Source organism: Parasteatoda tepidariorum, chromosome 12, assembly GCF_982258835.1.
Source record: "Parasteatoda tepidariorum strain Cologne lab strain chromosome 12, Ptep-v5.0, whole genome shotgun sequence".
Lineage (NCBI taxonomy): Eukaryota > Metazoa > Arthropoda > Arachnida > Araneae > Theridiidae > Parasteatoda > Parasteatoda tepidariorum.
The window spans coordinates 214,923-240,269 of record NC_141766.1 but is presented as its reverse complement, the minus strand read 5'-3'; the positions used below and the strand labels follow the sequence as shown (position 1 = coordinate 240,269).

The following is a 25,347-nucleotide window of genomic DNA, read 5'->3' as shown; positions in this document are numbered from 1 at the left end:
TGCGCGCGAAGTCGGGCACTTTACGGTAGCACAGTTTAACGAGGACCAATACCGCAAACCTTTGGTCCCTACGCAGACTGATCCAAGTGGTCACCCACCCGCACACTGACCGTAGCCAGTGATGCTTGACTTCGGTGATCTGCTGGGAACCGTGTCTTAACGATCAGTCCACTGCGGGACTATCAAGAGATATAAACTCATGTTTGTGAAAATTGCAACACCATGAAGGACTTACGCGAGTAAGCTGAAATTTTCAGGAAATGCAAAGTAGAGCATAATATGCGAATGATTAGAATTTCAGACCCGTATCTCATGCGTATGCTGAGCAGCGCCCTCTGAACGGTGGACGGATCCGAATAAATAGACGGCTGTAGCGAGGCGTGTATGGTTATCGGTGGTTATCTGCTAGTGGCAAACGTTAGCTCAGGCGTTACTTATGCCTCTTCGACGAAAGAGAGCGAGATTTCAACAACTTACGGAGTTTGAAAGGGGGGAGAATCATCGGCCTTCGTAAAGCTGGATTGTCTCATCGTGCAGTAGCTGCTCGTGTGCAGCGTAGTAGCAGCACAGTGATGCGTGTTTGGAAGCAGTGGACGGACGAGTGTCAGACAACTCGGAAATTCGGGAGTGGACCCCGAAATGTCACGTCAGCTCGCGATGATAGACACCTGGTCCGCATGGTGCTGACAGACCGTACGGCTCCCTCTAGACAACTGGCAGCACAGTGGTCCATAGCTACAGGTGTTTCATTGTGTGCTTCAGCAATTCGTAGACGTCAACTGCAGCGTGGACTGTGCGCAAGGACTCCTTTATACAGGATCACCCTCACGCTAAACCATAGCCGCCTGCGGCTACAATGGGCCAATCAGCATAAGGACTGGTGTGCTGATTGGCTGCATATCGTGTTTTCTGACGAATACCCGCTTTAATTTGTGGTACCATAATGGCCGCATTCGTGTCAGACGCTATGCCTGTGAACGCCACCTTCCGGAGTGCATTATCGAACGCCACAGTGGACAAACACCCGGAGTTATGGTCTGGGGTGCCATAGCATATCATGGACGATCTCAATTGCTACGAATTGTGGGTAATCTGAACAACAACCGGTACATCAGTGAAGCCCCAAGCTGTTCCCTTCCTTCAAGCCTTGCCAGGCGATGTATTTCAACAAGACAATGCCCGCCCTCATATTGCTAGGACTGTTCAATTCTTCCTTGCATTGCGGCAGGTACAGCTTCTTCCTTGGCCTGCGTATTCCCCAGATACGTCACCGATTGAACATGTGTACCATTTCGTTTGTCGGTGCCTCGCTCGTGATCCTCGTCCTGTTGCTTCTACAGACGAACTTTGGGTACGCATACAAACTATATGGAATGTTCTTCCTCAGACAGACATTCAAAATTTACTTGACTCCAAACCACGTCGTGTAACAGCGCTTATTGCGGTGCGTGGTGGCTACACAAAATACTGATTTTCGTCTCTTGTTATTATTTGTTTGCTTTGAAAGTTTAATCATTTATTTGTACCACTACCACTCAACCGTGTAGTAAATTTCATTCAATTATGACGATTCCTTCATGGTGTTGCAATTTTCACAAACAGGAGTTTAGAAGAAACAATAAATGTTGTAAAAGTTGATGTACCTGACATAGACAAAATCAAATATGAACAAAGAGCAAACTCAATTTCAAGTCCTATCATTGACTATTTGGAAGGTAAAAGTGTTAATTGTAAATCGCAATGCGATAATTATTTTTTGAGCAATAGATTACTTAAAAGAATTACCAATAGGAACAAACGTGCACCACGAAATGAATATTTTGAACAAATTGTGACACCAAAAAGCTTAGTACCTCATGTATTAGAAGTGCAGACCGAAACAGTACATTTTGCATTTTCAAAAAATTACCGTACTTTAAAAGAAAAATATTACTGGGCAGGTTTGTACAATGATATTAAAAAATTTTCCAACTCATATAAATTATGCATTGAACGAAAAGGTTTTCCAATAACTAAATCACCTCTTCAAAATTTTGTGACACCCTCTCAGCCAATGGAACTCGTGAGCTTAGATATTTTAGAACCATTGCCAATGTCCATGTCAGGAAATAAACATGTATTGACAATTATCAACCACTTTACTAAATATAGCATTCTTTACGCTTTAAAAGATATTACAGCTCAAACAATCGCTAACAAACTTAAGAAATTTATCATAATTCTTGGCATTCCTAATGCCATACTAACAGGTCTAGGGATAAATTTTCAAAGTAATCTTTTCAATGAACTTTCACGCCAATTACAAATTCATAAATTAAAAACTACACCTTACAGACCTCAAACTAACTCTCAATCGGAAAGATTGAATTTAAGTATTGAATAAAGTTTAACTTGCCTGTCGGAAAAGACAACTGATTGGGACACATATTTAGATTATTATAACTTCATTTACAATAATTCTTATCATGATACTACTCACGAAAAACCTTCATTTCTTATGTTTAATCGAGATCTTAACTTACCTTTTCATATATTAGAAGAAAAACCCCCAAATTCACAATTTTCCATGTGAAAATTACATAGAGGATAAATTATCTGAAATGCAGTTTGTTTATCGTAATGTTTATAAGAATCTCGAAATGTCTGCCAAAAAACAGACTCGACTTCGTGAAAATATTGCGCAAGAAAAATCATTTCATTTAGGACAAAAAGTGTACCTTTTTACACCACGTACTAATCAATCTACTGGAAGGGCATTTGCAAAGAAGTTTTCAGGCCCTTATCGAATAGTAGAAAAACATTCAGATTTAAATTACTCAATAGTCGATACTAATAAACCCCGTGCAAAACCTTTAAGATGTCATGCTCATAGATTATTTCCCTTTGTTGAAAGACGAGCTGATTTGATTTTACCTTCTCTTAATCATCAAGCTCAGCCTACATCAAATATAGAGAATTCAAGTAGTCAAATAGCTACTAAATACTAATTCGTATTTGTTTTATGAGGAGAGTGAAACTGATGATTACATTCCCCCTTATCACCATCCACAAAAATGTCCTGCAAACAATGCCTCCTCCACAGAGGTACAAAGGACTTTACCAACGTAGATAACAAACAATAATACACCTAACTGCGCAGCCGCAGACATCAGAAACAACACCGCTCCTGCAAATAATCCAACTCATAGCCGATATGATTTACGGCAGCGAGCAATTAAGACTGATGAAACCAAGTCAGTTTGTCAAAAAACTTCGATTACGGATAGATTTCTGAATTGGGCAATCGCCGGAGATAAGTATCAAGCGGACAAGAATATTGTTGACAAGATGTGGAATGCACTCGCTGTAAAACTAATGGACCTACAAACAAAACATGATACTACTACAAATACGCTATTTCACAAACCTCAGAAAACACGAATATATTATCGTTCATATTGATTTAATGAAAAAAAAAATTTTTTTTTCCTCTCAAAATATTTCTCAAAAAAAAAATATTTAAATAAAATGCACAAAATTAAATTTAAAGTTATAGTGGATAACAATAATAATAATTTTTTTTCTATGTAACTTGAAAGAACTTTTCTCCGTGTAAGAAAATGATGATATTTTACTGTTCAAGGAGATGTGTTACGCTGGCGTAAAACAACTTCTTGAGCATTTCCCGAAATTATCATAGGTATTTAAAGCAAATTATTAATATTTTTTTTTCAAAAAAAAAAAAAAAAAACGAAGGAAATCAATTGAGCAGATATTTTTTTTAATAATTTTATACCTCAGTTTTTTTTAATTTTAAATTTTTATTTCTTCTCTGTTTTTCTTGATTATTAGAACTAAATTTTTATTTTCATAAATTTTATAGTTTCCTTGTTATGTTACACATATAAAATCACCCAAAATATTGAGACAGTAGTTTCTCCTTATCCAGCATTCGGACGGAAACAACTTAAAAGAAACCCTAACTTTTTACTACATATCAATACTCTTTATTCTAAAATAAAATGTAAATTTAAAAAAAAAATTTTTTTTTAACACAACGCACTTTTCCATTATAGAATCATACCTTTAATAAATAAGTAAATGAAAGAAGAAAAAAAAGAATACATAACATAACATAATTTAATTAAATAAGGACACCACACTTTCTATCCCTTATTATAGGAATAATCCTTCTTTTCCTACTTTGGAGAACAGATTTCAGCTGTTAAAATATGCCAGAGAGATACTTCAGCTGGATATTCATGCACAGAAGCATCGCAAAATCTTACAGACCAAATGGATTTCCCAGAAAACGCATGCCACCTTGTAAATTGCAATGGATGAGCCCTAGGGCTAAAAACTTTTATCTGGTCAGAGGATCAACTTTTCGTCCTGACAATATTCCACGAAAAGCCATCTTCACGTGCTGGGAATGCTTCAAACTTCCAATGCCATGACAGTTCCAACAAGCGTTTTCGACACATCAATACCATGTGATTGTGCCCAAAACTGCACGGGATGCCAAGAATTCTGCCAGTTGAAAACATGTGATTTAAATTCAGCTTGTGAATGCAACGTTCAGCACTTACAATATGATTTGCAACATTCCTCGGATTTACTATTCCTTACAAACCCAACCCTGATATCCGTTCATATATGTCTACATAGCGTACCAGTGCGCCATCACCGACGTCAGTTATTAGAGTATGAAGCCGCGTCATTCACGCAAAATAGCATGACTTTACTCTTCAATGACCCCATATTGACAGTTCCAGAAGATGGTAAATTAATTGCAAGAGCTGCAGGCGATGAAATTGTTTTAAATATCCATAATGATCACAATGTTATACTACCAGTGGAGTTGGTAACCTTTAAGATAAAACTCACGCTAATTTTCATTACTACATCTGGTAAAGCAATCCATGGTGAGGTATTGCTAGAGGGCAAAGAAATATGCCAAGCATCACAGTGTTTTTTTGTTGGACCTTTTTCCAACAAATCCAATGTTGGCCATCATATATAGCGTATGGCATATATTCTATTCTTGTTTTATTTACCCTAGTGCTTTTAATTTTCTAAACTTAGCATGTAAAGGACTCATTTCAGTGATAAAGGTGATCATTTTGCTACTGCGTAATTTGACCAGAATTGCAAAGTCATTCCTACGCTTTTTCATACTGGGTGGAGCAGTCATTGGAACAGGGATAAGAAGACAATTTAATGACTTTCATAACAAGTTTTTTGATTTAAAAAAAATAATAATAACCTTTTTTTAAAAAAAGAGAAATCATTTAAATCAAATAATTTTCTGTTTATATATAGATTTTTACTTTAAATATATCTGAATGAAAAAAATAGTAAACTTTCCAATAAAAATCTTTCTAATCTTGAATGTAATTTACCAATATGAGTCTGCGTTACCTTAAATAAACATATGTGACAATTTTTAAATGCTTTCTTAATATTACTGTTCTGTAAGAGTTTATTTAATGCCAATTTATGTGAGTAAATTTAAAATTAAGTCATAATATCTCTAAAAATTCTTAAAATAAATCGGTCTATCTGCAACTCTATGTCCCGATAGTTTTTAAAATTATTTTAAAAAATGTAAATGTTAAATGAGTTAAGATCAAAAGTTGTTTTTTTTTTTTTTTTTTTTTTTTTTTTTTTTTGATTTTTTTGAGAGAGAGAGAAACCTTGTTAAACAATATATTGTACTTGCTACAATCATTTGCGTAAATGAGAAGTGCTTTTCACAATTTCAGTTTATTTTTAGAATTTTTTTTCAGTTATTATTGTAACCAAATTTTTTATTGTATGTATGTAGTTTATTTTTATTAATGATTCTAATATTTCCAAAATACAATGTTTACATAAAAGAGCATTATTTAGAAATGTTTGAAAATATTTTAAATTCATGTAAAATATTATCAATGTAAATTATTTTATTTAATGCTGCATTATAAGCACTGTTCTGCTTAAAGCTCCATTGTGTTAAAATAAATCTTAAAAAAAATCTTTGCTTATTCTTTTTAATTAAATCATTCATAATAAAACATCTTTTCGTCACTTTTTATCAATGTAAACAGCCCATTTGATATTTTTAGTCCTTTTCATCATTTCCACTAATTTCAAATTTTTTTTTTGAAAAAATATATCCTGCTTTTTTTTAATGTAATTTGAAAGTTTGAATGAACAAATGTTGTAAATTGAATACTGTAAATTAATGATATTAAAAAATGGCTAAGTATTATATTTTCATATGTGCTCACAAACTAAGGGGAACTCATTCTTTTACATATATTATTAATTTAAAAATTTGACTTCTAATTTTTCTTTGCATGTTAAATTAAAATATAAAGTAAGGAATAAGCATATTCAAAAATGTCAAATTTTTTTTTTTATGTTCATGGAAGGAAAATTGATATTCTTTAATTATTAATTGATAATATTAAGTAACGGCTGAAAAATTCCTTTGATTGTGCTCAATAGTAGCTTAATTAATTTTAATTTCGATCTTTAAGTATCATTTAAATCTTTGTTTTCAGTAAACTTAGTTTGAACGAAAAACATGGTTTTCTATTTTTTTAACTAATTTTTTTTTCTAATCCTGTTTTTAAGTTGCACCATAAGATTTGTGTACGAGGCTTTGGTGGCAGTGCTTTGTGGTACTGTGCCACAGGGACAAGGAACAAGGTTTACTCAGCCTTTCATCCCTTCGGTGGGTCGACAAAATAAGTACCTAGCATGTTTGGGAACTAAGCACTAGGGGTTCCACCTTCGAATGATCACCTAACTGGAACATCTGCTCTCGGACCCCCAGTCAAATAAAAGATAGAAAAAACGGTGCTTTGTCAAAAAAAAAGAAAAGAAAAGAAAAAAAAAAGAAGAAGAAAAAGAAAAATGAGAAACTGGGATAGGCACCGTAGGCTTTTGCTCTCCTTGAGTTGTTAAGCCACTTACTGAGTTTTAGTATCTATATATGCGAGTGTATATATATATGGTTTGTTATAATACAAAATGCACAGCATTTTTAACTATTTCTTATTTTCAATTTTCGTTTTTTAAAATGGTCAGTTACTAACATATATGGCAGTACTTTTACTTTCGTTACTTGTACCGCCGGTACAAGTAAAAAGTACGTACTTTTACTTGTACTTCGTTACTTTTTAAATTTAGTATTTTTACTTGTACTTTCGTTACTTTTTTTGGGAAAAAGTACAAGTATTTGTAACGGAAATGTTGAATGAAATCGTTACTTTTTTCTAAAACTCGGTAAGCTTTCTAAAAGAAAAAAAAAGAAGAAAAAAAATGCTGTCAAAATGCGATTATTTTGCAAAATGAATAAAAATATTAATTTAGAAGTTATTTTTATTCATTTTCGAGTTTTATGCATTTGTTCAATACATTTTAAATAAAAAAAAATGTTGGATTTTGTTATTACGTTTTTCAATTTTCTTTTTGGACTCACTAATAATACATTTTTGTCTTAGTACATTTTTTACTAAATGCATTTTTACCTAGTACATGTTTTACTAAAACTATGTTTATGCCCGACCTTGTCAAACAACGCCCAGTCAAATCTCTAAGAACTTCGGAACTATTTGTGCTACTGAAAACTATTATAATTACTATTTTAACTCTTGAACACTCGAAGGTATTAATTTAGCCGCAGATACTAAAATTCGTTTACAAATTTTAATTATTCCGTTTGGCAGAAATGTTCGGAAAATGATTTTCTCGCATGACTTCAGCATTAGCCATTGTTACAAATAAAACTGTAGACTATTCTGTTTCAACTTATACTGATGCACATTCAATTATTTTTTATTAGCTCAAAGATCACAAAGCTATCTGAAACCCCGTGTTTGCTTTGTTTATGTTTGTGCTTTTAAAACGCGTTTCTATAGAGTAAAACAATTTTAAATCAATGGTAATTTAAATAAATAAAGATAATAAACTAAAAATAAAAATCAATAGATAAAATTTCTTTTTCGTGCAAATCCATAAAAAGTTTCATATTAAAATTATACTTGATTTTAAAATTATATTACACGATTATAACATAACATTATATTATAATATACCTCCGAATTTAAAATAAATTAATGTCCATAACTTTCGAAATTAAAAATAATTAAATAAATAAAACCAATTTTGCAAAAACATTGAAGAACATAAGAATATTATTCAATAAAATTTTAGGTTACTTTGAATTTTCGATTTCCTAGAAATGTACTTTTAAATCGTTACTTTTTTTGTTTAGTACTTGTACTTTTACTTGTACTTTTTACTCGTTACTTTTTAAAATAAGAACTTTTTACTTTTTACTCATTACTTTTTTTAAAAATACTTGTACTTTTACTCGTTATTTTTTAAAAGTAACGTTGCCATATATGGTTACTAATAATGAATTTTATTAAGAATTACCTAGTTTGCTTTTGCATATCTTTATAAATGCAGCATGATCAATAATATTAATCTTGTTAATGTTTTTGTTTAATATACATTTATTTAAATTTAAAAAATACGACCAAAATATTTTTTGTGTAATTAAATCAAGTAATTATTAATTTTAAAAATGGAATTATCAACTCAATACTCTTAATACACTTAAAATTGAGCAGAAATTGTTATGGTGGCTGTGATAATCAAGAAAAGAGTTCTTTCTTCAGAAACTAGTTATTTTATCATAATCATGTAAAGTCTTCGAAAATGTTTCTGCATTTCGTTTATTTTATGTGTTCATATATATTTGTATATATGTGTGTGTGAAGAAATTTTTTTTACAAATGGGCATATCCTAATAATGATTTATTTTTATTATGAAAAGAAAGCCTCCGCGTGTAAATATTGCGGTTACTATCAGACTATTAAACATCTGATGCTTGACTGTCAAAAATTTGCAACCAATAGGGGAAATAGTTTTGACAGAAGAGGCGACATAAGATCTTGGTGCAGGACTAATAAGCAGAGGCAAATTATTAAAGACATCATTAAACGCACCCTGGAGGACGCACTCGCCCCTGACGGCATTTTGGATCCGCTCTACACGAACTAAACTCATTCCCGGTTGTTGGGCTGCCCGCCTGTACGCTTCCCGTTATTTTAACAATGTTTTGTTGTTTTATCTATCTTATTCGCTTTTTAAATCTGTTTTAATCTATTTATTCACTACATTGTGCTCTTAATTGACTTATTTACATTGCCTTTCCTTGCTTTGCAAATTTTAGCGTCGCCTTTTAATTGTATTTGATAATTGTTTGTTTTACCACTTTACATCTTTACCTCCTTTTGTTTTACATTTGAGATTTTCTTACCGCCTTGCTCTGTCTTACCTGTTGTCAATTTGTCATCGACTGTATTGGTTCTTTGACCTGTATTAACTTGGGACCTCCGTTTACCTGTGACCTTTTAATGTTTTCTTATGTTCACTTCAGGTATACGTTTTTTAATGGTTCACTTTATGTTTTACTGTTCTTGAATACATCAGCAGTTTATACTTTGTGTCATTTATTAACCTGTTACAATGTTAATGATCGCTTTGGTTTAGCGACCCAACTTACTCTGAATTATTACTCGTTTTAATCCTATGTACTGCCTGCACATGATGCAGCATTGTAAATATGTCATACTGCACTTTCCTGCGATGTATTGTAAAATTACTCATTTGTGTCTTTGGCTCACTATAAGGGATTTCCCGTCGGCTTAGGCACTATAAGGCGGGACTCTCGGAGCATTTTAATTGTTTTACTGCCGTTGCCATCAGACTCTGTAATGTTTTCGTATTTTTGCACTTTTTGTATTTTATGTACTTTTCTGTTTTTCTTGATTTTAATAAACATTTACCCGTATGCCCTAAATTGGGGCAGGTCGGGGTAAATATTTCCTAAATATTTCATTATGAAAAGAAAGAAGCATCTTAATGATTTATTTGAGGAGATTATTTAGGCTACTATTTTTTATATTCTAAAACTACTAAAGCATCTATTTTCAAGGTAAATTATGATGAAAACCCTCCTGTGACAATGCATATTACAATTGTTTTTTAAAGATTAGAACCAAATTTTATCTACTTTTTGTTGCCAATCAAAATTCCAACTACTTTCCTACTTAAATTTTCAGACACAAAACTAAAATAAAAATATTTAAAGTTTGTTTTTTTGGAGCATTAAGGGAGAAAATAATTTTATTTTTGTCTTGTCGGAAACATAAATAGGCCGGTCTAAATTGAGAGGAAGGAAAAGAAAGAGGATCTTCAATGTACTAAAAATTGCTTGGACATTTCATAAATTAATACAGTCAAAACCCAATCCATTGTTCCCGCATCTTTCATTTTCCGTATGTATCGCCTTATTTTAACGGTCAGTCACAAATTCGATTCTTATAATATTATTAATACCCATTTAGATCATTATTGAAACCAGCAGATTCCCATTTCTTTTGTTCAGAAATTCTACCGACATGTGAAAAAAAAAATTGAAGGTTACTTGTTTTGATATTAAAAACAGTAACTTCTGATACTAATAATGAAGAAAATATAGATTTGTTGCAGTTTGGGTGAAATGCCTCAAACAACAAGTTTGATGTTTGATAAAAATGCTGTAACTTGTAGAAACGATGTAAAGTGAAAATGATGAAGACCAAACTTAACTCAATCAATTAGAACAAACATTTGCAGAAGGCCTCGGCGCAAACTTTCAAAAAATGAACACCAAAATTTTCAGAAAATGAGCATCAATCTGTAGCAATAATGCCGAAAATTTATTGTGTGTGCTAAAACAAAAGAAGCACAAGATTTTCAAATATTTTAAATAAATTAATATATTTGTTTATCCTTTTGCATTCTAAATATATTGCAGGTAGTACTTAACTTTTTCAATTAATTTTTTTTTTACTTATTGTAAATTTATTAATTTTCGTGCATTTTCTATCATTTGATTTTTTAAGTTGGCCCGCATTTGTAGTTTTCTATTGTTTGTCCCTTAAAAAATGATTGATCAAAGTTCTGCCTAATAAAATAATTATTATTAGTTCTCTCTGTCTAGTTCTTTTTTATAGATTCTATGTATGTCTAGTTCTTTTTTATAGATTCTATGTATGTCTAGTCTGTTTCCAATTTCGCAAATAATTCTGTGATATCTTCAAAAGTGTTAATGTTTAATAATTTTATACATCCTTTAAAATTAAATTGTTTGTGGAATTCATATTTTTTTATGGTTGCTACTAATTTTTTTTTAAACTAACTAACCGTGAGTGTTTTTTACTCTGGGTTTTTAAAAGTTATTTCTTGTTTTTTTATTTATTTTTATTACTTAGTTAATATTAGAAATGTATATATTTTAATTTTTGCAGCATTTACAGTTGCTTATTGTAAAATTTCTGAAATGCTGCATTTTCATAAAAATACTAAAACATATATATATTTTTTTAAATTTAACTTTGCTATTTGAAAATTCTAGATTCTTATATTGACTCTCTGTGGAATCAAGGATATGATATTTCTAGAAAAATTGGTGCTCAAGGAGTTGATTTTTTGGGTCATTTTATTTCAGAGCTCTTACGAATGGTATGACTAAATTATTTTTACTAATTCTTAAGCTTATTTCTTTAGTTAATCATTTAGAGGCTTGGCGAAATAATATGGTGTGTCTATTTTTTCTTTTTATTGCATATTTGACTCTAGACTATCTATTTAGATTTGTGCAAGAACAGGGCACAGATGTAAAATAAGTTCATCTAAGTTTTCTGTTCATTTTTAAAGGCAAACAAATGGGAGGGGGACTAACACACATTTTTTTTAAAAAATACTCGAGATACACTTTTGATGTTTTACGTGCAACACCAAAATACATAATTAATTGTTCTGTAGCACTAGGATTTAATATAATCAAATTATTTTTTCTGTTTAAAGAAAGAATTAGATAATAAATATTTTTATTTTAAATTAATAATTAATTGTTTTTACACACCACTCAGTCAAACACCACTGCTTTTCTTTTCATTGCATTTGTTTTTATTTATTTTCATCTCTTATTTCACCTTTTCCTTATGAAATGAAGTAAAATATAAAGAGAAGCAAAATAAATATTTCTTAAGGTTAATTTGCAATAATCTATTTCACCTCAGTAACCTAATAAAGTTTTTGAAGCTATGCTGTGCTTCAAGTTATTTATATTGTAGCTTAAAATTGATTGATGAAATTTTAATATGCTTATTTTATTTAATTTTTTTTTTTGAGGTGAGCATCTCAGTTTTAATTTTTTTAGTAACAATTTAATTTCATTTAGAACATTTCAAATCAATCATTCTGCTTAGAGCTTGAAAAATGTATGTTTTTAGAGAAAAAATAACTTCTGAGCATTCTGTAGTTATTTATTTTTTGAGTAAGGAAAAAAAATAATTTTGTGAAAGAAATATTAAACCTACTTGCATAGCAAACTACAATAACTCACATCCTGTTAAATTTTTAGGTAAATGTGATAAAAATTATTAGTTATTTATTGGGCCTGTAATTGGTCAATGAAACTAGAGAGGGGGTATTAAAAGGAGAATTTTATTTAAAAATTTATTCTAGAATTCATATTAAATTTTTTTCCAAAAGTTTGGCCCATCTTTTATGCTACAACCAGACATATGCTCTTTCTTGCTCACTGCTATGCCGCTAAATAGAAATAGAAGGCATATCGATAAATATTGTCTGCTACAGAAAGATTATTTAATTTTATGCACGCAATAAAGCTATTATTATCATTTTTCCTGTGCCTAGAAAAATCAATTTTACCCAGAAAAATTTGTTATAGGCTAATAATACAGTAAAACATTGTTTTTTTCCTTTCAATGTACAGTGAATTTTTTTTTCAACAGAATTTTTTTTATTGTATATCAAAATCGTGAATTTTTTCACAGTTCCCATATTTAAAAAAATAAAAAATAAAAGTTTTTTATTCCATGATTTTTAAAATGATTAAATTTAAGAAAATATTGCTTAAATATGAGTTTTTCTTATATTGTTGTTAATATATTACATTGATGTTAATATAATACATTGTTGTTAACTTACGTTGCATAGTTAAAATGAGTGATTTTTCAACTAACTTTTATAAGATGGGAAATGTTATAAAACATATTAATCTGACCATTCCAACAGGAAATAGAAGACAATTTAAAATCTAAAGAAGCTATATAATTAAAAAATATTATTTATATCATTAAGATTAAAATTAAAGAAAATTTCCGTCATTATAATGGTTATCATTAACTTAAATTTCTAATTTCTATCCAATTTGAGAAATTTACGTCTGACACTGAAGTAAAAAATTTCAAATTAATTATGTATCATATTTCACAAACAACTGCATAGAATTTTTTTATTGAAATGTTAGCTTCCAAATTCAGTCAAGTTTACATTTAAATTACAAACAAATTCACAGAGTTTAGACAATTTGTAAATCAGTATTTTTTTGCTTTCGCGCGATTCACATCCGACAGCAACAATTTAATCCATTTAATTTGAATTTATACTAATCAGTTTTCATGAAACAGATTGTTTTTCGTTAGGTTATGATATACCATATATTTAATGTAAAAATTTGATGCTTATAAATTTTTGTTTTATAATATAGTTTTTCTGAGAAATTAATGTTAATTTTTTTTTCGACACCATGGAATTCCCCAGTTCTAAAAACAAAACCAATTAACTCATCTAAACTAAGAAACCATGTTAGATTGGAATTCTTAATATATTCGAATTTCCATTAAGAAAGAAGAAAAAAAGAATAAAATTTAAAGAATTTTATCTAGTTTTTTTTTCTATAGAATATGCAACAAGAAATTGACAATTTTTCCTTTACAAATACTGGATATGTCTTAAAGTAATAGTGCTTATTTGAAACAAACAATATTATTTAAACATTTGACTTGATATTGGTTTAAATAAAATTATTTCAATGAATTTTATAAAGAGCACTGTTTGGATAAAATACAGTATAAAATGGCTCTATATTGAAATGCAAATAAATATAAAAACTTGTTGGTATCTAATCACCTGGAATTATTTTCTTTTGCTTAATAAAAATATATTAAACAGTACTTATTCAAGGTTGTTTTGAGTCATTGCTATTTGGTACATTTTGTGCAAAAACTATTTAACACTTAAAAAAACTGTTATTCAGTAAAAGCGTTATTTTCTGCAAGCTAAACATATTGTTTCTTCCACATCTATTCAAGATGATATATTAAAAAGATAACATTTTATATGAAATACTACACTATTATATTGACTAATACACTAATATTGACGCTTTTCTTGTACCTATACTACACTTCAGCAGGAAAAAAAAACATGCTGACCTGTAAATTTTAAGAATTTTACCCGGAAAAATCAGGGAAATTTGAAACCTGATTTGAATGGCCACCCTGTAGTTATTTTATCATAATCACGTAAAGTCTTTGAAAATTAATTTTCAGGGATGAGATTTTCTCGCTTTTTAACGGATTTCCGCTTTCTTTTCCTTTGTCTCTCGAATTTTAGTCCTTTAATCGAAAACTGCGATTCTCTAAAAGTTTCTTTTTTTATTAAATATTTTTTTAATAAATATTCCGCTTTTTCTGAAAATTCAGTCGTTGAAATAAAATAATTATATTTATTTCCGATTTTCACAGATAAAAATTCAAACTACGACGTAGATGCTAACCCTTTCGCATATTTACTTATTTTAGCTATTTTCTCCGCTTTTACGCGCAGAAAATAAAATTTTCCGTATTTTTACCAGCCCGCCAGATAGCTCGTATTTTCGTAATTCAGACGTAACTGCTTCCCGTTTGCTGGTGCGAAAGCAAACGAAATAATAATTTTAAAAAAATAGCTGTGGATTTGGGGTGAAAATATTTATTTGCTCATTCTATTTATCTTCTAAATTTTTTTTTATTATGGCTAAGCAAAAACAATACAAACAGGCCGTTTAGAAATCTCAAACCCAGAATCTGGTAATATCTCTACTCTTATTCACGCGATTTTAATATCAAATATCGATTTTCGTATTTACCTGATTTGAAAGTTGCGCATTGCGCTTCTTATTCACGCGATTTAAGTATCATACATTGCGATTCTTATTTACAAAATTTAAAAATCCAATATCGCAATTTTTTATTATCAAACATCGATTTTCGTATTTACTTGATTGAAAAGTTGCCCGTTGCTATTCTTATTCACGTGATTTAAATATCGTACATTACATTGCGATTCTTATTTGCGAGATTCAAGAATTCAATAGCGCAATTAGTATTTATGCGTTTTCAAAGCCCTATTTAGTGATTCGTATTCACTCGAAAATCCAATGTTCAGATTCGTTTATGCGGTTGTAATATCAAATATCGATTTTCGTATTTATACATGATTTAAAAATTAGACATTGGGATTCGTATTCACTCAATTTAAAAATTATGCATCCTTATTCGTATTTGCATGATCTAAAGATTACGCATCATGATTTGTATTTTCGCATATATATATATATATATATATATATATATTCATTCTTGGATTTTCTCTTTTTTACTCTCTGACTACTCTTATCCCTGTAATTTGCATTTTGTTAACGCATGTAGTGCTAAAAAAGTACTTAAAAAGTGCTTATTTTTCGTTAAAAGATTTGGCTACGCAACCTTTATTACCAAATAAACATCTCTGAGTTAATCACAGAACATTATTTTAATTTTTTTTCTAACAGTCTGAACTAGGTTGCTTAGCAACGGAGTAAAATTAAGTATTCCTCTCTTGAATTAGTGTATGGGTTATCTTAAAATATTCATTTGCAGCGGCGATTTTGCTTGGCTGTTTTTTGGGACTATCGCCTAATACATGTAACTTATTAGCCCCCTCCCCAATTTATGATCCAATCTTTTCGAAATTTTGTCAGCAATCCTATTTAATTGGGTCGGCTGCTCAGCGACGGTTATTAAATAAAATGAAACAATCCTATTTTGAGGGTCGAGAATCCAAAAATGTAAAATATATATATATTTATTCAGAGAAAGTACGTTTTTGTGTCTGATTTCGTAACTTAATAGTTAGCACTAATTAATTAGCATATTTGAAGTCACCCCCGGGAACCATTAAGATTGACATTTAGTTCGTGAAAATCCAATCATTAGAATGAAAGTTATTCAGGGTGATATCTTTTTTTTTTTTTTGCGGACTGTACGTAACCTTATGTGGCACGAAACGTGGCAAGTGCTGCACTTCTGATAATCTGATCTGGATGCATCGATAAATAAAAGTAAGTGGAAATTTTTTTAGCGTTTTGTTGATTTAGCATTAATAGGAATCTTTTGAAATTTACCACTAATTACTTTCATTGTACCAGTTAACTTAAAACCTGGCACGAACGACGTAACAGGAGAAAATAATAATCGCCCATGAAAAGCACACGCGGCTAGTAGTAAATTACCTAAATTCTGATCAATGGACAACTAGTCAAATTTTCATTTTGTGACGTAGCTAAATTAATTTTTACCGAACTTGAAACTGGTTGAACCTCTTTTCTTGATTACCTTACTTATGAGGCAAACATAAACATTCAAACCGGTACAGTTAAAAGGATTCCCCGTTTTTGCTGTGTATTTATTAAATATATTTCCTAGTGTTACGAGCCCCAACTTGCAAGAGTAGGCCAAAAATAACCATGTAAAAAAAAGCCAATCATTACGCGTCTGAATTCCGCCCTGACTCGAGAAAAACTAAGTTTTCAATCCTCTTGTTACGTCATGCGCCTGCTGTCTTGCCTCGTGTAAAGTTCGTAGTCGAAGTTTCAGTTTATGATCGTAGATCGGTGTGTATAGGGCCTGGGGGCAGTTGCAATATATTAACTTTATTTTGCACTTTGCTTCACTTTAAATTACTTTATATTGCTAATACTATATTATATTATATATACTATATTATATATACTATATTATATTATATATACTATATTATATTTATTACACTAAATTTTACTTTATACTTTACCTCTTTACTTTATATCTCACATTTCAATTTACTTTCTATTTTTTATTTTACGCTTTACTTTACTTTATACTCGAGACTTCATTTTATACTCTACGATTTACTTTATATTTGACGCTTTTTTTATACGTTAAACTTTACTTGATACTTTTTTAGCTACACATTTTACGTATTTTGACTATACATTTTATGCTTGTGTTTATTTTATGCTTTATTTTTACAATACTTTACAATTTACTTTGGAACTTTATTTTCTATTATACACTTTACATTACCTTATACTTTATGCTTTACTTTATACTTGACGCTTTACTTTGCGTTTAACATTTTATCATAATTTACTTTTTACTATACTTTACTATTTACTTGACATTTACTTTTCTTTTTTTCTAATTTACATTATTTTTTACGTTTTACTTTACTTTACCCTTAATTTTATCATTAACTTTTTACAATAATTGACTATTTTACTTTTTACTATATTTTACACTTTACTTTTCTTTTCTCTGTGTTTTAAGTTATATTTTGCGCTTTACAATACTTTATGCTTGCCTTTTTACAATACTTTACATTTTAGTTTACTTTACTTTTATTTAACTTTATTGCTTACTTTACGCTTTACTTTGAACTTTACTTTATGCTTTACTTTGGTTTATACTTTACGCTTTTCCTCTTATTCTACTTTACGTTACTTTTCACTTTACTTTAAGCTTTACTTTTACTTTACAGTTTTATGCTTTTCCTTACATTGCGCTTCCCTTTATTTTATACTTTGCGCTTTACTCTATACAGTACGTTTTACTTTTTATTATATTTTATGCTTTACTTTTTACTTTACTATTGAAAATAACATTTCTATGTATGCAAAATATGAGTAGGTTATTCCCTACCAGTATTTTGAGAGTCAAAAATCCAAATCCACTTGAAAACACAGCATGTTTTTTTCTGAGGAAGTGCGTTTTTGTATCCGATTTTGTAAGTTAATATATCGCTAGCACTAAATAATTATCCTTGCATGAAAATGCGATTATTTTGGATCAAAACTTGTTCAAGTGTTCCGTTTTTAATTTGTCTACTCAAAAAACTGATCGTTAGTGATATTTTACACATAAGTTTAAGTGTTTGTTTCAATTACTACGAGTTGGGATTTAATTTGCTGTTAAGTGCCATGGTTTCTAGTAAGACAATGTGTCATATCCGGCAACTTCTACTTCCACTACGACTGGACGACTGTAACAGTGTTCGGGTTGTTGTTGTGGTTGTTGTTGTTCCTATAAGCATGCAGCCATGCATGTACGCACGCTGTTATCTTATTGAGTAACAATAAAGTTGTATTTGATCCTTTACAAAGGTTTATGTTTAATTACAAGTAATCACAGCATTGGCGGCGAGGAAAAATCCAGTATGGCCACGTACGGGCGCATAAATGCTTTCGCTCCTGCTTCAGAACCATGGGAGCAATATGTTGAGCGGATAGAAATATTTTTCGATGCAACTAACATCAAAGAGGAGAAAAAGAAGTCAATCTTTCTGACTCTAGTGGGCCCTGTTGTTTACAAGCTTGCACAGAGTTTACTTGCTTCCGATCATTTACCGAATGTGTGTCCGTCAAAGGACAGAAAGTGCTTTTTTGTGCGGAACAATAGGCCATTTGTCTAAAAAGTGCCTTAAGTCTAAAAAAATGGTGTGGAAAAAAGGCCATGTAATATGGTCGCTGCTTCAGTGAATGAAGTGAAGGTTATTCCTTCACTTGGTAAAGGTGGTAAAAGTGATGCTGTAAACAATGTTCCTAGAACCAATGTTGCTGGTTTAAATATTATGAACTCTGATGTTGGTGTAGTAAATGATATGTGTTTAAATAACATTGGAAATAATTCAACTTTTCATGATTTAAATGAATATGATATTTTTAATAATAATGCTTTGAAAATTAACAATTCCGATCCAGTTCCTAAGCCTTAATGTTATATTCAAGGTAAATGGCTATAATATTATTATGGAGTTAGACACAAGCTGTGCTGTGTCTTTAATTAATGCTAAAACATATAGCAAATTAGGTGCTCCTGCCCTACAGCCTGCAGATACCATATTGTCCACTTTTACAGGGCAATCAATTTCAGTATTGGGTAGTATAGAATGTAATGTTGAGTATAATGGTAAAGTAGTTAAAATTCCACTCCAAGTTGTGGGGGAGGGGGGCCCGAATCTATGTGGCAGGAACTGGATTGAAATATTTAAAATGTTACCTGTACATAATTGCTTAAATATGATGGATTTAGTAATGAATCAAATATTAAGTGAATATGCAGATGTGTTTTCTAACGAGCTTGGCCTTTTCGAAGAGGCCAAAGTGAGTTTTATGTTAAAAAATAATGGTAAACCTGCTTTCTATAACGCCAGAACTGTATCTTTCACTATGCGGGTTAAGGTTAAGGAAGAGTTAGAGCGGCTGGAATCTGCAAATATCAACCCCTGTTCGATATTCAGATTGGGCCGCTTCTATTGTATCAGTGTTAAAAGAGGATAAATCTTCTATTCTCATTTCTGGAGATTTTAAGTTAACTGCTAATATAGCTATCGACCCTGACAAATACCCACTGACGAAGGCTGAGGATATTTTTGTCAGCTTAGCTGGTGGGGAACAATTTAGTAAATTGGATCTTCGTGAGGCATGCAACCAGTTGGAGGTAGATGAGAATTCTAAATTACTAACAGTAATTAACGCCCATTTAGGACTTTTTAAATACAATAGATTGCCTTTTGGTGTTGCGCCAGCACCCGCGATTTTTCAAAAAGTAATGGAAACAACATTGCAGGTATTCCAGGTACAGGAGTGTTTCTCAATCATATCCTGGTTACTGGGCATACTAAATCAGAACATCCTCTTAATGTAAGGGAAGTGTTTAGGAAGCTAGAAGCAGCAGGTTTGAAATTAAAGAAAGAAGAAGGTAAATTTTTGTGCGATTCCTTGAAATTTTTAGTCCATGTAATTGACAAAGAGGGGATCCGTCCTGTGGGGGATAAAGTTAAAGCTATCAAGGAGGCCCCTATTCCTAAGAATGTAGGGGAACTTAGGTCGTTTTTAGATTTAATTACTTTTTATTCCTTTTATTCCAAGTTTTTGCCACAGATAAGCACCAAGCTGGCCCCATTGTACAATTTACTATATCAATCAGCCTCATGGCAATGAACAAATAAGGAAGACATCGCATTCAATGAGGCTAAACAGGCTATTTGTAATTCAGGACTATTGGTCCATTTTGATCCCGAGAAGAAATTAACATTAGCCTGTGATGCATCACCTTATGGTGTTGGAGAGGTGTTATCCCATACCATAGATGGTGAAGATAGACCGATTGTTTTTGCCTCGAGGACCCTTTCTCCTGCAGAAAAAAATTATTCTCACTTAGAAAAAGAGGCATTAACACTAGTGTTTGGTGTAGTTCGTTTCAGCGATTATTTGCTGGGTCGTGCTTTTGTTTTATACACCGATCACAAACCGTTAGTCACCTTAATGTCTGAAAAGAAAGATGTACCAGCCATGGCAAATTCGAAGATACAGAGATGGGCCATTACTCTTTCAGCTTATACGTGTACTGTTCGTTATCGTTCAGGGGTTCAGAATGGAAATGCTGATGCCTGCAGTAGATTACCATTACCAGGTTCTTTTTTAGATCCCCCGGTGCGCAGGAACTGGTATTGAGCATTGAGAGAGTAGATCTGGGCCTTGTGACAATTACAGATATTAGTAAAGCTACTAGAAGCAATGAAGCTCTGAGGAAAGTTTCAAAATTAGTGTTAGAGGGATTGCCAGAGAACTTAGACTCTAGTAGTTCAGATTATAAACAGACGTTGCCTTATTTTAGGAAACGGTTGGAACTCTCTGTCGAGGGCAATGTTCTGCTATGGGGTAATAGGGTGGTTGTTTCTGACATTTTACGTAGTAGTATCTTGCAAGAACTGCATAGTACACATCAGGGAATCTCAGGCATGAAGAGCATTGTTCGTTCAATGCTCTGGTGGCCCAATTTAGATGTAGACATTGAGAATATAGTCAAAAATTGCAATATCTGCATTCAGAATTCTAATTCTCCTGCTAAAAGTTTACAACCTTGGCCCTCAGCTAATCATGTTTGGTCCAGAATACACATAGACTATTTAGTAGGCGCTTTTGAAAATCATATGATATTAATTGTTCAAGATGCAAGGAATTCTAAATGGATTGAGGCAATAGCGGTGAAAAGTGCTACCTCTAAATTAACATTAGAGAAATTACATGAGATATTTTCTAGGTTTGGATTCCCTGAATGTTAGTGACAATGGGTCAGTGTTTCGATCAGATGAGTTTGAAGCTTTCTCTAAACATAATGGTATAAGACATTTGTTTTCTGCTCCTTATCACCCTTCCTCAAACGGTCAGGCAGAAAGAGCAGTTTAGTTTATTAAACACCGATTACGTAAGGTAGTAGGGGATTCTATGAGTGTCAGGTTGGCGACTTTACACATTGTCAACTCCCGGGCACTTCTTTGGCACCGTATTTTGAAATTCGCCAATCTTGCATTCGCCAAGTCGGGTTTCAAATTTTCTCGCGAAAATCTTCGAATGTTCGCGCATGTTTCACTTGCGACATACGATTTAAAAAACGCATGAGTGAACATGAGGTGTGAATAAATTTAGCTGCTTTAAAAAATTTTGTGTATTATCATTCTCTTTTTATTCGGACTTCCTGAAACACATATTTATTTCTTACTTTTTTATTTCCTTTTTAGGATAAAGTTTTGTTGTGGGTGTAGGATATATGAGTAGGGTATAGCTTTTTAATTATTTTTATAAAATTATTGCAAATAATTTATGGTGTCTTTACCAAGTATGTGGACACAATATTCTATAATGCAGCAGGGTTTTGTACCTTATTCTTTAGTTTTTAGAACCTTTAATTTAAGTAACTACACAATTTATGAGTTTTAAGCATTTTCTTTTTACATATCATAACATTCTCATATCATAACTGTATAACAATATAAGGACAATCTGTTTATTTATTTCTGATTCATTAAAGACAAGATATTGAGTCAAATAAGAGAATCTTAACAATTTTTAAATTTAATAATTTTCTTTAAATAAAGAAAGTAGTTTTAAAGCAATTGGGTTGAAAGGCTGAGGACTTACACTTTTCTCAAAAAAATTAATCGATGTTATGATAATAAAACAAAACTCCTGCGATCAGTTATCTCAGCAAAAGTAAGATTTTTATTATCAAATAAGAAACAATTATTACCATTCTGCAAGGAACAAATAAAATAAAATAGGTCATTCAGTTTTCAGACACACAGACTGCATGACAATCCAAGAATAAATATTTGAACTTTTAAAGCAAATTGCATACAATAAAAGCTATTGTGTAAAAAAAAATTAAAAAACAAGTTGTTACAAATGAGACTATTATATGATTCCAGCAACTGAAAAATTCTTTTGGAATTTTAAAGACTAATGAAGACTATTAAATAATAACAGAAAAGTTTTCCGTGTCTCTTTTGTCTCATTTTTGAAGCAGAATTTAAATTAAAATACATATCTCACTTTTCTGATCCTGCTTTTCTCTGAATCTTTCTTATTAAAATAGATGAATCGTGTTAAATTACGTTACCTTAAGTTAGTAAATGTGTTTTCGCACTTAGGAGGAAAAAAAGGCCGAATTTTAGATTGATAATAAATGTAATAATTTTCATAGTATTTTTCCATATCTTATTTAGAAGCCCGAAAATTGAATAAAAAAAATTATAAAATATATAGACCAATTGTTGAGTTATAGAATCTAATAAGCTGAAGTTGTTATAAAATTATGAATAAAAAGTTACAAGATGGATATGTTATGAAATTAATGAAGCATAGAATGAAAGGATAAATATATATAGCAAAATATATGATAAAATTAATTAGGAAACAATTAAAACGATGGTGAGTAATTTCAGATATATACAAATAATAGTGATAAGCAAGAAAAATGGAAAATATCGGAATTTTCCCTGACGAATTTAAGAAACATTAAAAAAAGTTAAGCAGCCACAGCTTTAAGTTTCAATAAATATGATTTGATGTTATAAAAAATAAATTAACTATACGAAAATAGTAGTGAATATGTCATAGATTTGTTTCTTTATGTCATGGCTTCACTAAAAATATTTTTTCTCCTTGTTTTCCTAATAGCACGCATTTTACAGAAAATATTTGAACAAATTTAATGAAAATATTTTCAAATTTTTTTAAAGACTCTCTTATGAAGAAAATACTGTCAATCAAAAGTTGTTCAGTATAAAATATATGCAATTTTTTTAAGATATTGTAAGCATTTTTAAGAATACATATTTTTTCCAAAATAGAAATAATTGATAAAACCTGGTAAAAATGAAGGAAATGAAAATAATTATTTTTCAAACTGAGTAAAAATTTTTTTAATACTTTTATCTTTAAAAATATGTACACTTAATAATGTGATGATTTATATAGAAGAAATTGATTATTCTGAATAATTGACTATTTTATTACTCCAGATTTTTATTTAATTTACAAGAATTGTTTCTATTTGAAAATTTTTTTAATCGAAATATGTATGTAATTAACTGAAATAATTGTGTGTATGTAAATTTTTCTTCCTCTTTCTTTAAAGAAGGACGAAGTATTTTGTTCTCGTTATTTGAATTTTTCTGGTCTTAAACGAGGATAAAATTTTAACTTAATTCAACAAGCAACTTTTAAAAATATCCATGAGCGCGAAGATTCATTTATGACTTTTGCGAGTGCTGTATTGAGGCGAGCGTAGGGTTGCCTCTGAGTGAGGGTTACTAGATAAGGCGGTGAAACAGTTGACAAATAAAACCGCGGCGAGTGGAGGTGCCCGGGAGTCGACAATGTGTAAAGTCGCGTCAGGTTGTCAAGAATTTTGATGAATTTTATACGAACACCACTGGCGTTACATGGTGTTTCCTCAGCAGAGATTTTGTTGGGTAGTCAGATTCGCTGCCGTCTAGATTTAGTGCATTCATATTTTCCTAAATCAAATATTTTAGCCGGTAGAAGTTTTAAGGGGGGTGATGGTGTATATTTTCGTAATTATGGGCTAGGAGAGAAATGGGTTCCTGGTACAATAGAGAGACCAGTAGGAAATAAAATGTATCGAGTAGTGGACTCGAAAGGCATTTACGCTAAGAGGCATTTAGACCAGCTGAAGGCTCGTGCTGTGCCGATTGCTGATCAAAGTCAGCAAGGTACGACTGTTGTGCCAGATGAAGTGCAACCCCTGACTGAGGTGGAAAATATTTTTCCATCACCAACGGTAACAAGTTCTGAAGAGGACTCTGAAATAGTATGTTCTCCTAGTCAGGACTCTGTTCAATCCCGTCCTCCCAGACTGAGAAAAATGCCATCTAAGTTTAAGGACTATTGCCTTAAAGTGGGGAAGGAGGTGTCATATCCGGCAACTTCTACTTCCACTACGACTGGACGACTGTAACCGTGTTCGGGTTGTTGTTGTGGTTGTTCTTGTTCCTCTAAGCATGCAGTCATGCATGTACGCAAGCTGTTATCTTATTAAATAACAATAAAGTTGTATTTGATCCTTTACAAAGGTTTATGTTTAATTACTAGTTATCACAACACAATGAGTGATTTTTTTTAAAATCTTGTAACGTAGCAAAGTTATATGTACACCGATTTTATATCCAGGCCAAGCATCGCAGTTTGCAAGGTTGAGAATGCTCTTTTAAACCTGAAAAAAGCAAAATTACGTGTTAGGATTATCTCTCATTGATCTATTTCTTAAATTAAAAAAAATTTTAAATATCGAATCTGCGACATACTATGAGGAAAGCAATATTAGAAATACGTGACTGAAAGGTTGAGATACCATCAGTCCCATCAGTGTTAAAAAGTTGTAATATAAGGAGAGAATATATACCGTAAAATTTATTAAATTCCAGTATTATTGGCAATATCTGTAAAAAACTAGATTTATGTTTCATGAAATAATCAAATTTGAACTCCTTTACACGTCTTTATAAAATTTAATAAATGAAATTTATTCACCGGTGTGAAATTGTGCCCGTGATTCCGTTACATTATATTCTTAAGTAATCAAAATATTTTGCATAGAATTTATTTTATGTTAACCGTAATGTTAACTTATTTTCTCACGCCTTATCAACACTGTGATTTGCAGGGAAATTTTAGCGCATGAGTTGTGAACCTCAAATAGTATTAACGTTAGTATTACGGGAAACCAAAACACTTTATTAAATGTTTTTCATACCTTTTAAGAATTAAAAAGAGCATGTATACCATTTGTTTAGCTCTTAAAATCATT

The 25,347-nt window shown here is 31.1% G+C and overlaps 1 protein-coding gene and 1 long non-coding RNA gene across 2 annotated transcripts in view; both read left to right on the top strand.

The window, feature by feature from the left end:
• Window positions 1–25,347, top strand: part of LOC139427239 (uncharacterized) — a 32,243-nt gene that overhangs the window by 4,608 nt on the left and 2,288 nt on the right. Inside the window, exon 2 of the long non-coding RNA XR_011638379.2 lies at window positions 11,442–11,548. This is a non-coding gene — a long non-coding RNA (uncharacterized LOC139427239). The remainder of the gene's footprint in view (window positions 1–11,441; window positions 11,549–25,347) is intronic.
• LOC147800868 (uncharacterized) lies at window positions 23,917–24,707 on the top strand. The gene has a single exon (XM_087155899.1). The coding sequence runs from the start codon at window positions 23,932–23,934 to the stop codon at window positions 24,496–24,498; it is 567 nt and encodes a 188-aa protein (XP_087012025.1). The 5' UTR covers window positions 23,917–23,931; the 3' UTR covers window positions 24,499–24,707.